The sequence below is a fragment of the Rhinoderma darwinii genome, chromosome 4 (assembly GCF_050947455.1).
Source record: "Rhinoderma darwinii isolate aRhiDar2 chromosome 4, aRhiDar2.hap1, whole genome shotgun sequence".
NCBI classification, from domain to species: Eukaryota; Metazoa; Chordata; class Amphibia; order Anura; family Rhinodermatidae; genus Rhinoderma; species Rhinoderma darwinii.
This window is the reverse complement of record NC_134690.1, coordinates 177,563,407-177,578,594: the sequence shown is the minus strand read 5'-3', so window position 1 is coordinate 177,578,594 and position 15,188 is coordinate 177,563,407. Positions and strand designations below refer to the sequence as shown.

The 15,188-nt window shown below is 44.1% G+C and overlaps 1 protein-coding gene across 1 annotated transcript in view; it reads left to right on the top strand.

Annotated features, from left to right (window-relative positions):
* The window catches only part of CSMD1 (CUB and Sushi multiple domains 1), a 1,675,903-nt gene that overhangs the window by 1,366,410 nt on the left and 294,305 nt on the right, over nt 1–15,188 (top strand). Inside the window, exons 30-31 of the mRNA XM_075861938.1 lie at nt 5,247–5,441; nt 11,436–11,552. Of these exons, the coding sequence (XP_075718053.1) occupies nt 5,247–5,441; nt 11,436–11,552 (312 nt within the window). The remainder of the gene's footprint in view (nt 1–5,246; nt 5,442–11,435; nt 11,553–15,188) is intronic.

Here is a 15,188-nt window from a genome sequence, read left to right as displayed (position 1 = left end):
TGAAAGCTTGTTTTTCACAGGATGAGTTGTAATTTGTTAAATGCACAAGTTTCCCACGGGTCGGATAAGCTGCATAAAATCTAAGCAGCCTATCAGACCTGGAACCCGCAGAACATTCTGTCCGTAAAACCACACCTTATTGTGGTGCGATTTTTTGGGTGGAATTTTACACTTACCCCCTCCCGCTCCTCTGTGTGTAGTAAGGCCTCCTTAGATGACGTTGCAGGCAGTGGCGTAACTACCGCCGTAGCAGCCGTAACGGGGCCCGCGGCATGAGGGGGCCCGTGTTGCCCGCCGGCATGGGCCCCCACCATGGCCGAAGGCTCCGCTAGCAGCCGCTATGGCTGCTACAGCGCGACGCCACTGAACACTACTGCAGAGCAGGGAGATATCTACCCGCTCTGCCATTAAACAAAAGACATGTATCCCCTATCCACAGGACAGGGGATACATGTGTGATCGCTGGCAGCGATAAGGAGAACGGGGGACTGAAAGTCCCCTGAAGTTCTCCATCACAAACCTCGGACTTCCGGGGTCTCTGTCGGCAGCTCCGTAGAAATGAATGGAGCGCCGGTCGCGCTTGTGCGCATGCGTGACCAGCGCTCCTTTCATTTTTATTGAGCTGCGCAGACGCCGGAAGTCAGAGGTTAGTCATGGAGAACTTCGGGGGACTTTTGGTCCCCCGTTCTCCCTATCGCTGCCAGCGATCACACATGTATCCCCTATCCTGTGGATAGGGGATGCATGGCGTTACCTACAGGGGGGGACTCTGCATGGCGTTACCTACAGGGGGGGACTCTGTATGGCGTTACCTACAGGGGGGGCTGTATGGTGTTACCTACAGGGGGGATGACTCTGTATGGCGTTACCTACAGGGGGGGGGGCTCTACATGGCGTTACCTACAGGGGGGACTCTGCATGGCGTTACCTACAGGGGGGGACTCTGCATGGCGTTACCTACAGGGGGAGACTCTCTATGGCGTTACCTACAGGCGGGGGACTCTGCATGGCGTTACCTACAGGGGGGGGACTCTGCATGGCGTTACCTACAGGGGGGGACTCTTTATGGCGTTACCTACAGGGGGAGACTCTCTATGGTGTTACCTACAGGGGGGGGACTCTCTATGGTGTTACCTACAGGGGGGGGACTCTGCATGGCGTTACCTACAGGGGGGGACTCTGCATGGCATTACCTACTGGGGGGACTCTGCATGGCGTTACCTACAGGGGGGGACTCTGCATGGCGTTACCTACAGGGGGGACTCTGCATGGCGTTACCTACAGGGGGGACTCTGCATGGCGTTACCTACAGGGGGGGGACTCTGCATGGCGTTACCTACAGGGGGGGACTCTGCATGGCGTTACCTACAGGGGGGACTCTGCATGGCGTTACCTACAGGGGGGACTCTGCATGGCGTTACCTACAGGGGGGGGACTCTGCATGGCGTTACCTACAGGGGGGGACTCTTTATGGCGTTACCTACAGGGGGAGACTCTCTATGGTGTTACCTACAGGGGGGGGACTCTCTATGGTGTTACCTACAGGGGGGGGACTCTGCATGGCGTTACCTACAGGGGGGGACTCTGCATGGCATTACCTACTGGGGGGACTCTGCATGGCGTTACCTACAGGGGGGGACTCTGCATGGCGTTACCTACAGGGGGGACTCTGCATGGCGTTACCTACAGGGGGGACTCTGCATGGCGTTACCTACAGGGGGGGGACTCTGCATGGCGTTACCTACAGGGGGGGACTCTGCATGGCGTTACCTACAGGGGAGGGGACTCTGTATGGCGTTACCTACAAGGGGGGACTCTGCATGGTGTTACCTACAGGGGGGGACTCTGCATGGCGTTACCTACAGGGGGGACTCTGCATGGCGTTACCTACAGGGGGGGGGCACTCTGTATGGCGTTACCTACAGGGGGGGCACTCTGTATGGCGTTACCTACAGGGGGGGAACTCTGTATGGCGTTACCTACAGGGGGGACTCTGTATGGCGTTACCTACAGGGGGGACTCTGTATGGTGTTACCTACAGGGGGGGACTCTGCATGGCGTTACCTACAGGGGGGGACTCTGTATGGCGTTACCTACAGGGGGGACTCTGTATGGTGTTACCTACAGGGGGGGACTCTGCATGGCGTTACCTACAGGGGGGGGACTCTGTATGGCGTTACCTACAGGGGGGGGACTCTGTATGGCGTTACCTACAGGGGGGGGAATCTGTATGGCGTTACCTACAAGGGGGGACTCTGCATGGCGTTACCTACAGGGGGGGACTCTGTATGGCGTTACCTACAGGGGGGACTCTGCATGGCGTTACCTACAGGGGGGACTCTGCATGGCGTTACCTACAGGGGGGGACTCTGCATGGCGTTACCTACAGGGGGGGACTCTGCATGGCGTTACCTACAGGGGGGGACTCTGCATGGCGTTCTCTACAGAGGGGGCTTTATGGCGTTATCTACAGGGGGGACTCTGCATGGCGTTCTCTACAGAGGGGGCTGTATGGCGTTATCTACAGGGGGCTGTATGGCATTATCTACAGGGGGGGGCTGTAAAAAAGGCACTATCTACAAGGGGGGGTTGTGTGACACCCAGGGGAGGGGGGGCCCCAGTCAAAAGTTTGCTATGGGGCCCAGTCTTTCCTAGTTACGCCCCTGGTTGCAGGCCATGTGACCATCCCAGGAGGCTGGACTGGAGAAGAAGCAGGTAATTCTGGGTAAGTATAACTATTTATTTTTTTACTTGAGATTTTTGCAGTGGAGTCAGTGCGACTCCACCGCAAAAGTTGCAACACTTGACTTTCTATTGCAGGTTTTGCATCCCCCTTGATTTCAATGGGGAAAACCTGCAGCAGAAAAGCAACGAAAATGCAGCATAAATTGACATGCTGTGGATTTAATATCCGCACCGCAGATCAATTTAACGTTTACGCTGCAGTTTTATTCGCAGCGTGGGCATGAGATTTTCTAAATCTTATGCACTTTGCTGCTACTGTAAATTTTGCGGAATTTCTGCACAGAAATCCATTGCGGATTTTCCGCAGCGTTTAAGCTACGTGGGAACCCGGCCTAAATGTATCATATGTGAATGCCCCCAGGCCTGCCATCTTGGTTTTCCTATTAAACCCTACAGGAGGAATGGCTTTATAGATGGACGCTAAAAGTACAATACACTGCAATACTTAAGTATTGCAGTGTATTATACCAATGATCTAACGAGTACATGTATAAGTCTCTTAGGAAGACTAAAAAAATTTAAATAAATTAGTTGAAGAAAGTTTTTACTAATATAGGAAAAAATATTAAATGTTTAAAAACAAAACCCCATTTTCCATTTCCCCCTAAAGTAATATAAAATAAATAATCATAATTGGTATTGCCGCGTTCATAAAAGTCAGAACTATTGCGACATATCATTATTTAAACCACACGGTGAACGTGGTTAAAAAAGAAAAAAAAAAGAAACTGCAAGTACTGCTTTTTTTTGGCCAACTTACCTACCCGAAAAAATAGAATAACATTTATCAAAAGGTCGCATGTGCCAATGGTATCAATAAAAACTACAGCTCACCCCACAAAAAAGCAAGCCCTCACACTGCTCTATAAACGGAAAAGTAAAAAAAGTTATAAGTCTCAGAACAAAATTTATTTTAACAAATTGTTTTTATTTTGTAAAAGTAGTAAAACATAAAAAAAGCACATTTGGTTTCGCTATACGTGTCTTGACCCTCAGAATACATTTAACATGTCATTTTTACCACATGAAAAATGGCATAAAAACAAAATATTCCACCCCACAAAATATTTTTTTATGTTTTTCAGTACATTATATGGTACATTTAATGGTACCATTAAAAGCTAAAACTCGTCCTACAAAAAAAAAATCATCATCTGGCTATATGGACAGGAAAATTAAAAACATATGACTTTTGGAAAGCGGGGAGGAAAAAACAAAAATGAAAAACTGAATAATGGCTGCGGCGGCAAGAGGCTGAAGAAACATAGTAGCCAACCTAAAATATTGCACTTACAGTTGCTATGTTTTCACTTAATGAAATAATACATAAGTACACAGACGACCTCTAGATATTGAACGTTTCCATAATAATGTCATTGTGCAACAAATAGAAATATAATGGTGTTAAGGTCAAAGATGGAAGGTTGTCTTATCCCTGATAAATGTGTGAGAATAATACTATACATGTTATAAAGGTATAGAAGCTGGGAACAGGTCATGCTGTGTCATTGTGAAATTACAGAGGATGAAGAAAACAGTAGACTGCGGAGGGTCAAAGAGTCGAGGAAATGGGTCAAGGAAGAACAAACACTTCTAGTATGCTTGAAGCAGAGCTGGGAGAGTGAAGATGCCGAAAAGGAGAAGTAGAGAAAAGGGGAATGGGAGACATAATTAAAGAGAGACAGCTGGGATCACGAGTGTTACATTTGAGAACAAATTACCTAGCACATGAATTGGATGCAGAAGAAAGAAAATGAAAATCCTCAGTACTAAAAGAAAAGTAGCTTACAAGAGGAGATGAGAGAAAGTGAGGCAAATGTAATAAGCGGGATAGTGTTAACTTGGATTGAGTTACAGAATTAGAAGCTCGTCTGCTCTTGAAAAGAACTTTGATTACTGGAAGAGGATGTTGTCATTGATACAGTGTGAATACTTTCAAAGTGTCGCGAACAGAATAGCCGTATATTTCCAGTGCCTGACCAACTTTATACACGTCTAGTTATTATTGCCACAAAGTTACATTATCTGTGAAAACATTTTTTTAAAAGCTTAACCTAAATATTTGCTTTTATAGGCTTTAAGTTTTGTTATGCTGTTTTCACATCAATGTACAGTATATGCCAATCATGTCTGTAATACACATTATATAATGTGTATTATAGACATTATTATTATACATTATTATTATTATTATTATTATTATTATAGACATATAATAAGCCACAATGTATCCTAAAAAAGGTGTTCCCCTGGATAACATTTAGGCGGTATGTGTTGGCACGCCTTTTATTTCCCTGTATTAAAAACTGTTGCCAACTACACTTTATACCAAGCAGTATACATTTTTTTACAATAACATTGAGCAATGTATGGCATATATAGGGTACACGCCAAACGTGAACCACATATGAACGGTGAATGAAGTCTAATGTATATATATATGGAAGTGTGTAATGATACATTGAATTCATTAATAATTTCTGTTTTAACTTTTACAATAGAAAAACCCAGAGAAGCTTGTTTTGATCCAGGGAACATCATGAATGGTACCCGGATTGGTACAGACTTTAAACTTGGATCTACTGTAACGTATCAGTGTGACCCAGGTTATAAAATCATTGATCCTGCAACCATCAGCTGTGTGATTAGTACAGATGGGAAGCCTGCATGGAACAAGAGTTTACCGTCATGTAATGGTATGTTGTATTGTAAGCTTTCATCTATAGTATCTCGGATATGGTCGTATTATAAAGGCTATGAACACATTTGCAGGCTTTTTTTAAATTATTTTTATTAAATGTATGTTTATGTGATTTTAAATGTCGAATTTAAATTGACTTTTATTAAAAATGTTTAAGCATTTTTCAGATGCAGCTTCTATATATCCTCTATACATAGAAGCTGCATCAACTTCATCATATTAACAAATTCCGTTAGTGAGCTGAATTGACGGCTTGGCTGAGAGCGGGTCCTGTGTGTCTCTGAGGCCAGATTCCCACATAGCGTAAACGCTGTGGAATTTCCGCAATGGATTTCTGTGCGGAAATTCCACAGCATTTACAGCAGCAGCAAAGTGGATGAGATTCAGAAAATCTCATGCCCACGCTATGGCAAAAATGCGCAGCATAAATGTTAATAAATTGACCTGTAGTGCGGAATTTAATTCTGCAGCATAAATAAACCTCCTGCGTTTTTTGTTGATTTTCCATTGTGGGTTTTCCCTATTGAATTCAATGGGGATGCAAAACCTGCAACAGAAAGCCCAGTGTTGCGACTTTTGTGACGTATTCCCAGAGATTACGCCACAAAAATTGCAAACTACAGAAAATAAAAAAATCATACTTACCCAGAACACTCTCCTTCTTCCTGCAGTCCAGCCTCCTGGGATGATATTGCATCCCATGTGACCGCTAGAGCCAATAACAGGCTGCAGCGGTGGTTACATGGGATGATATGTCATCCCAGGAGGCCGGCCTGGATGACGTCAGAGGCCGGCCTCCTGGGCTGACTTTACATCCCATGTGACCGCCGCTGCAGCCAAACACAGTGTGCAGCGGTCACATGGGCTGCAGGGTAATCCAGGGAGGCTGGACTGTGATGGTGGGACACAGAGGCATAGCTAGGTTCTCTAGCACCCGGGGCAAAGATTCAGTTTGACTTCCCCCCAACTTCTTTCCTGACATCTACTTCCCCCTCGCCATGTTTGTTTTCTCTACCAATCAATGACGTGTCATTTCTTTTCCACATTTTTTTATGTAACTCGAGCATAAAAACATTTGTACATTTTACAAGTAATATAGTTCTATACACAACACCAGAACCAAGCTCATTACATATATACAGCACCAGAACAAAGCTCAGTACATAAATACAGCATCAGAACAAAGCTCAGTACATACATACAGCTCCAGAACCAAGATGTAATGACGGGGTAGGGAGACAGACAGGTGAGCCCTAATCTACCCGCCACTCAGTCCCTGCCTACTTGCACGACCAGTCCTAGGCGACGGCGTACAACTGGGCGACGGTCCCTACGCTCAGTAGGTGCACGACAGACAAACAGACAAGGGTACACAGAAGCTAAGGGAAATGAGGCAGTTGCCCATGGCAAAAATCGTGAGCAACAAGAGTAGTGAATGAGCCGAGTCAAACCAGGAGTGTATGAGGTACCAAACGCAGAGCAGGAGCGTAGTCAATAAAGCCAGGGTCAATATGAAGCAGAGGTCAATAGTAATAGCTGAAACAGCAGAGCCAGGAAACAAGAGAGAATCACAGGCAAAGACAAGAAGCAAATGAATGTATACATAAACCGAGGGCGGGAGCTAGAACTGTCTGGCCAGGCTGTGATAGGTTCTCCCACTCATCAGCCTACCAGCCTGAGTGGTAGCAGATCGAGTCACTCTATCAGACCTAGGAGCAGATGCAGACTGATTAGCCACGGGTGTCGACACAGAAGCTGTGTCTGGCAGATCCTTTACACAAGATCATTACATATATACAGCACCAGAACAAAGCTCAGTACATAAATACAGCTCCGGAACCAAGATCATTACATATATACAGCACCAGAACAAAGCTCAGTACATAAATACAGCTCCAGAACAAAGCTCAGTACATAAATACAGCCCCAGAACCAAGCTCAGTACATATATTTAGTACCAGAACCAAGCTCAGTACATATATACAACACCAACACAAATACAGCTCAATTTAGTGCAACCCCTGCTGTATAGGTTTGCACTAAATTGTTTCCAGCTCCCATCATGGCCTGAACAATGGTAAGGATATGCTGGGAGTTGCTGTTTCACAAAAAAAATCATATCAAATCATATCACCCATCATCTCACTGCAGATCATACAGTGAGTACAGTACTGATTAGAGGCAGAATAAACATTTACATTAAGTGACTCACCGGTCCAGACCTCTATGATGACTTTTCCCGGTCACAGCCCATTTCTGCAGTTTGCCGCTCAGATGTCTTTAGCTTCTCACTTTTCAAACATTTCTACACCTATAAACAAAGATAAAGTTCTCATTATACCACACACTACGCCCATAAATATAATAGTGCCATACACTGCACCTCTAATTATAATAGCACCATACACTGTGTCCCCCACACACACCGTGACCCCGGTAGATAGTGCCTGCCATAGAGCCCCCTGTAGATAGTGCCCCATAGAGCCGCCTGTAGATAGTGCCCCCCATATAGCCCACCCCTGTATATAGTGTCCCACATATATCTCCCCCTATAGTGCTCCACAGATAGCCCACCCCTGTATATAGCCCCCTGTAGATATAGCCCACCCCTGTATATAGTGCTCCATATATAGCCCACCCCTGTATATAGTGCTCAACATATAGCCCACCCCAGCATATAGCCCCCCAGTAGATAGAGCCCGCCGTAGATAAAGCCCCCAATATATAAAGCCCCCCTGTAGATAAAGTTATCCCCCGTAGATAAAGGCCCCCTGTAGATAAATCCACCCCCATAGATAAAGCCCCCCTGTAGATAAAGCCACCACCCCCCCCCCCCCCCCGTAGATAATGACACGCACTTTTTTATGAGGTTAAAAAAACAAACTATATAAACTCCCCTTAATCCCAATATCGCGCCATCCGGCGGCAATGGGGACCTGCTCTCTTTGCGCAGGTCTCCTGGGGTTGAACGACGCAAGCAGCGCGATGACGTGATCACGCTGCTTGCGTCTATGAAATGCGCTAATTGGCAGGGCAGAATGACTTTCCCTGTCAGTCACTGACTTTCAATGACATAAGCGGCCCAAAGTATCACGCCGCTTCACTCGTAGAAAGGCTCTGAATGGCCGGGCATGGAACATACCTGGCCATTCATTGATTCTAATTGTACCTGTGTTCTATAGACGCAGGTACAAATATAGTGCAGGAGGGGGTGGCTGTAGCTGGTTTCAGTGGCGCCGCCGACCCCTCAGAGAGGCAGCAGGCCGCCGTCATGGACGGTGCGGCCCTGGCGCCCCCTCCAAGTTGCGCCCAGGGGGACGTGTCGCCATAACAACGACCTACATAAGTATTAGCGTTTTTTACTGCTGCTTTACGCAGTGGAAACTACGTCTGAAAAAACACACAACAATGTGGTGCGGTTTTCGGACAGAATGTACTGCGGGTTCCAGGTCCGATACGCTGCGTGGTTTTTACACAGCGTATCCGTCCCGTGGGAACCCGGCCTAACACTTTCCATTCACTGATGGAATCGGCTAATGTAGCTTCTATGCATAGAGGATATATAGACGCTACATCTGTATAACTATAGTAAATATTTCATAAAAGTACATTTTAAAAACCAATAAAACATACATTTAATAGAAATGAGAAAAAAGCCCACAAAGGTGTCCAAAGCCTTAAGGCCGGGTTCCCACGGGTCGGATACGCTACGTAAAAACTACCGAACGTATCCGACCTGGAACCCGCTGCACATTCTGTCTGTAAAACCGCACCACATGACTGTGTGTAGTCCGGTCTCCTAAGATGAAGGCTGCAGGCCATGTGAACAATGACAATGAGCCAATCACAGGCTGCAGTGGTCACATGGGATGAAACATCATCCCAGGAGGCTGGACTGCAGGAAGAAAGCAGAAAGTTTTGGATAAGCATGAATTTTTATTTTTCCTGAGTTGAGATTTTTGCGGCGGAATCGCTGTGATTCCACCGCAAATGATGCAACACTTGGCTTTCTGTTGCAGGGTATGCATCCCCATTGAATTCATTGGGGATAACCTGCAACAGAAAAGTAATGTAAACGCAGCATAAATTGACATGCTGCGGATTTAAATTCCGCACCGCAGGTCAATTTTCTAAATCTCATGCACTTTGTTGCTACTGTAAATTCAGCGTAATTTCCGCACATAATTCAGTTGCGGAAATTCCGCAGCGTTTACACTTCGTGGGAACCCGGCCTTAAGTTTGAACTCAGGCTAGCATAACAATAAGCCAAAGGGCCTATTATCCAAACATCTCATAGGATTGATCATGAAAGCAGTTGTATCAGAGTATGAATATTATACAATCCTTTTGCACCTGAAATAATGAAACTGACATAAATTTACATGTACAATACGCTATGAACTAGTTGTGCTATGTACAGTATGTGGCTGCTCCCCTCTAGTGGCTAGAAGTCAATATATTTAGTGTAACAACAGATTTATGGGAAATAATTTGTGAATAATGAAGCTATAGAAGAAAATAATATTATTATTTTTTGGATTTTGTTCTTAATTATTAAATTATTTACAATATAAATGTATATTTTTCCTTTAAATGAAATAGTGTACCTCTTATTATAAATTGTAATCTATTAGAAATCACTGACTTATTGTATTCCTTGAGAAAATAAAGATAAGGACCATATAATATAACTGATTTGGCAAGTCTCTTTTTAGATGTTTTACATTTGACATTTTCAAAAAAATTATTCTTTGACACTTCTGTACTTTTCATCAATACAACTTGTAATGTGTGTAATATACTCACTGTTAAAATGTAGTCCCTGAGCACGGATCCTGGGAACTGAGACTAAAGAAAGAAACAGGGGGGGGAGAAGTGTCACTGTTTGTGACACATCCATAGACAAGAATAAACTCATAAGGAGACACAGATGAAGCAGAGGTGAAGCTTTGAATATAACATAGATGAGTTGGTCTTGTGGCAACAACTCATTGTTAATACAAATCATGTGTTATTTGTGGTCCTTGAGATTACTACTTAGTGGGGACAATTTTTGATTTCTAAACAATGCCTCTGCCTTGATACACATATAGCACAGTATAAACGTTTCTTTGTTTTTAACACCCTTTTCCTCCATTTCTTGTTGTTTTTTTTTTTCATTCTGAACTTGAATGACTTCTTGCTTTTTCGTTGCTTAAGGGGAATATACCTAAATTAAATACGTGTAGCAGTAAATTGCTATGGCGGGTGGAAGTTCCAGTGACAACTTTGGCACATATACGGATGTAGCCATCTTTATCTTGACTCCGATAACTTGCTGCAGCGTGATATCACACAACAAAAGACATTGAAAAGCCTTAAAAAGTCACTTTAATGTTTCTTGACATTGTGTATTTAATGCGCTAAATGTCAAGATAAAGATGGCTACATCTGTAGGTTGTAATCAAGTGGGGTAACCCCAATAATCAGGTGTATGTTAGGCAACCTGAACTAGTAGCAAACTTGGAGAATGAACAAAACTATGTGTTTGCTATTACTGGAGAGGACTTAGGGCTTGTAAACATGTAACCGAATTGCTGCAGAAAATTTCTGCAGCAATTCCGTTGAAAGTAGCAGACATTCTGCCGTGAAAAAAACGCACCATTTCCTGCATTTTTTACTGCAGAAAATGGTGCATATTATGCAGCATTCTTCTCAATGCTGGGAGATGGTGACATCTCCTCTGAAAAACGCAGCAATTCAGTCCACTTTCCGCAGCACTAAATGGCATGCTTTTTATTTGTTAAATCTCACCCATTTTGCTGCTACTGTATTTTACTGCATATTTTCCATCCGCAATTCCGGACGGAAAATATGCAGCAATTCCTTTACGTGTATGTATGAGTATTAGATTGTATATATATATATATATATATATATATATATATATATATATATATATATATATATATATATATTAATATCTAATTATTCCCTACTCTTGTTTCAGCTCCTTGTGGTGGGCAGTATACAGGGATGGAGGGAGTGGTTTTATCCCCAAACTACCCAAATAATTATACTTTTGGACAGATTTGTCATTATTCAATAACTGTCCCCAAAGAATTTGGTAAGTTACTAATTATTGTACAAAAAATGTATTTAATATTATCATGTTGATATTTTAAGAGTTCATAAAATCTATAAATATGAAATTGTAACAAACATGCAAAATGCAGACTTTTTTTTATTTAAATCATTGCCAAGGATCTGATGGATTATTCCACCATTACGATCCTCACAACCAGCACAGAGGAGTTTCGCCAGGTGGTGGCTCTTTCAGGAGGCTGCGTAAGGCAACAATTGCTATATATAATTTTTTTCTGATTATCATTTACATATACATATTGTAATTAGATGCTATGTACACTTTTGAAGCAATTTTAAAAAAAAACAACAATGTTTTAAGTGATTTAAAACTAATTTTCTTTTATCATTTTCCTTTTCTTTTTTACTTTTTAGGTTACAGCTTCTATATATCCTTTATACATAGAAGCTGTATCCTTCCTTCAAAGCTGACTCCATCAGTTTAGCTAAACTGATGGCTCGGCTTAAAGCTGGTCCTGTGTGTCTCTGACACGCAGGATCCAGATAATATCGATGACATCTAAGTTTATCAACTTTGATTTAAAAAGTGTACATAGCCTTTAAGATTAGTAGTTCTCATAACTTGTGGAAGAAACAAAGTGATTTTGTCACATTTAATCCCTTACCACAAAAATTCTACTATTACATCCTAATTCTCGGTCACCTTACCACCAAATAATGGTGCCAATAAAAAAGAAGCCCTTATACAGCAACATCGACAGAAAAATAAAAAAGCTATTGCTCTTGGAATGGGGCATCACAAAATTTACCTCTTTTCCATAAACAAACTTTCAAAAAAAACTATAGATATTCGGTATCACTGCTTTATGTAAATACACCATTAGACACAAGGAAATGTGACCCTTTTTTACAGAGATGATAACATGGTCAATGTCACAAAAATCTAGAGTATTTCTTTATTTTACTTTTATCATAAGTTTTTATATAACCGTTGTAAACATTCTAAAACGCTCTGTTTATTATTAAGCATCAATTAAAAAATATTTCTATATTTTTAAATGTGATGGTGCTCTCAGACTTTTGAACTTCTAGATAGATAGATAGATAGATAGATAGATAGATAGATAGATAGATAGATAGATAGATAGATAGATAGATATGTCTCTGAGACTGACTCCATCTTCCACCACTCAGCATGGCAGGCTTAGGAGTAGGAGAGCCTATCGCAGCCTGGCCAGACGGAGCTAGTTCCGCCCTCTGTCTATTTATACCTGCCTTTCCTGTTCCTCCTTTGCTTGTGATTCTTCTCGTGTGGTTTCCTGGCCTTGCTGCAGCTCCTAGCTATTTGACCTTGCTTCATACTGACCCCGGCTTTCTGACTACTCTCCTGCTCTGCGTTTGGTACCTCGTACATTCCTGGTTCGACTCGGCTCGTCCACCTCTCTTGTTGCTCACGGTGTTGCCGTGGGCAACTGCCCCATTTCCCTTTGCTTGTGTCCCCTTGTCCGTTTGTCTGTCGTGTACCTACTGAGCGTAGGGACCGTCGCCCAGTTGTACCCCGTCGCCTATTGCGGGTCGTTGCAAGTAGGCAGGGACTGAGTGGTGGGTAGATTAGGGCTCACTGTCTGTTTCCCTACCCCCCTGTCACTACATAATCACAAGCCCATATACCTAGGCTACCCTGGTCCCTCACTCTATTATGGACCCCCTTGAGACCCTGGCTCAGCAAATGCAGGGTCTCTCCCTACAGGTCCAGGCCCTGGCTCAGAGGGTCAACCAGCCTGACGCTGCCATGGTTGTACCTCTCACCTCACCTCTTGAACCCCACCTCAAATTGCCTGACCGGTTCTCAGGGGACCGGAGGACTTTTCTCTAATTTTGGGAGAGTTGTAAGCTCTACTTTCGCTTAAAGCCCCACTCCTCAGGTTCTGAGAGCCAGCGGGTGGGTATAATTATGTCCCGGCTCCAGGAAGGGCCCCAAGAATGGGCCTTCTCCCTGGCCCCTGACGTCCCTGAACTTTCCTCCGTTGACCGTTTCTTTTCTGCTCTCGGACTCATTTATGACGAGACTGACAGGACTGCCTTTGCTGAGAGTCAGCTGGTGACCTTACGTCAGGGTAAGAGACCTGTGGAGGAGTATTGCTCTGACTTTAGGAAGTGGTGCGTAGCTTCTCGGTGGAATGACCCTGCCTTAAGGTGACAGTTTAGGTTGGGTCTGTCGAACGCCCTGAAAGACCTGCTAGTTAGCTATCCCTGTTCTGACTCCTTAGACCAGGTTATGGCTTTAGTGGTACGACTTGACCGACGCCTCCCGAGATCCCGTTGATTCGCTCTTCCACGGAAGACTCGGAGATACCTATGCAACTTGGGGCCTCCGTGTCCCCCCATCAACGTAGAGAGTTGCGCAGGAAGAATGGTCTCTGCTTCTATTGTGGGGATGACAAACATCAAGTGAACACCTGTCCTAGGCGTAAGAATAAGCAGCCGGAAAACTTCCGCGCCTAAGTGATCATCGGGGAGGTCACTTGGGCGCACAGGTATTTCCCGTAAATATGAAACGTAATAAAATCTTGCTTCCCTTTCAGGTCTCTTTTGGTGGTAGGTCTGCTACCGGCAGTGCCTTCGTGGATTCAGGGTAGTCTGCTAATATCATGTCTATGGACTTTGCTATGTCTCTAGCTATGCCTTTGATTGATTTGCCTAAACCTGTCCCGGTAGTGGGTATCGACTCCACTCCTCTTGCTAATGGTTATTTTACACAGCATACCCCTGTTTTTGAACTCCTTGTTGGCTACATGCATTTGGAGCAGTGCTCTGTACTGTTGATGCAGGGATTATCGTCCGATTTGGTTTTAGGCCTTCCCTGGTTGCAGTTGCATAATCCTACGTTTGACTGGAATACTGGGGAGCTTACCAAATGGGGTAATGAATGCTTGACGTCATGTTTTTCTGTTAATTCAATTTCTCCCCCTGAGGAGGTGAACACGCTACCTGAGTTTGTTCAGGACTTTGCCGATGTTTTCTCTAAGGAGGCCTCCGAAGTGTTACCTCCTCATAGAGAATACGATTGCGCTATCGATTTGGTACCAGAAGCTAAGCTCCCTAAGGGTAGGATATTTAACCTTTCTTGTCCCGAACGTGAAGCCATGAGAGAGTATATCCAGGAATGCCTGGCCAAGGGTTACATTCTTCCCTCTACTTCTCCGGTAGGTGCTGGCTTCTTCTTCGTAGGGAAGAAGGATGGTGGTCTTAGGCCATTCATTGACTACCGTAACTTGAATAAGGTCACTGTAAGGAACCAGTATCCCCATCCTTTGATTCCTGATCTCTTTAATCAAGTCCAGGGGGCTCAATGGTTCTCTAAGTTTGATCTATGGGGGGCGTATAACCTTATCCGCATCAAAGAGGGGGATGAGTCAAAGACTGCGTTTAACACGCCCGAAGGTCATTTTGAATACCTCGTCATGCCCTTTGGGTTGTGTAATGCCCCCGCGGTCTTCCAGAATTTCATAAATCAGATTTTAAGAGATTACCTGGGGGTATTTCTTATAGTGTACCTTGATGACATACTTGTGTTTTCCAAGGACTGGTCCTCCCACATTGAGCATGTCAGGAAGGTGCTCCAGGTCCTTCGGGAAAACAAACTGTTTGCTAAGAC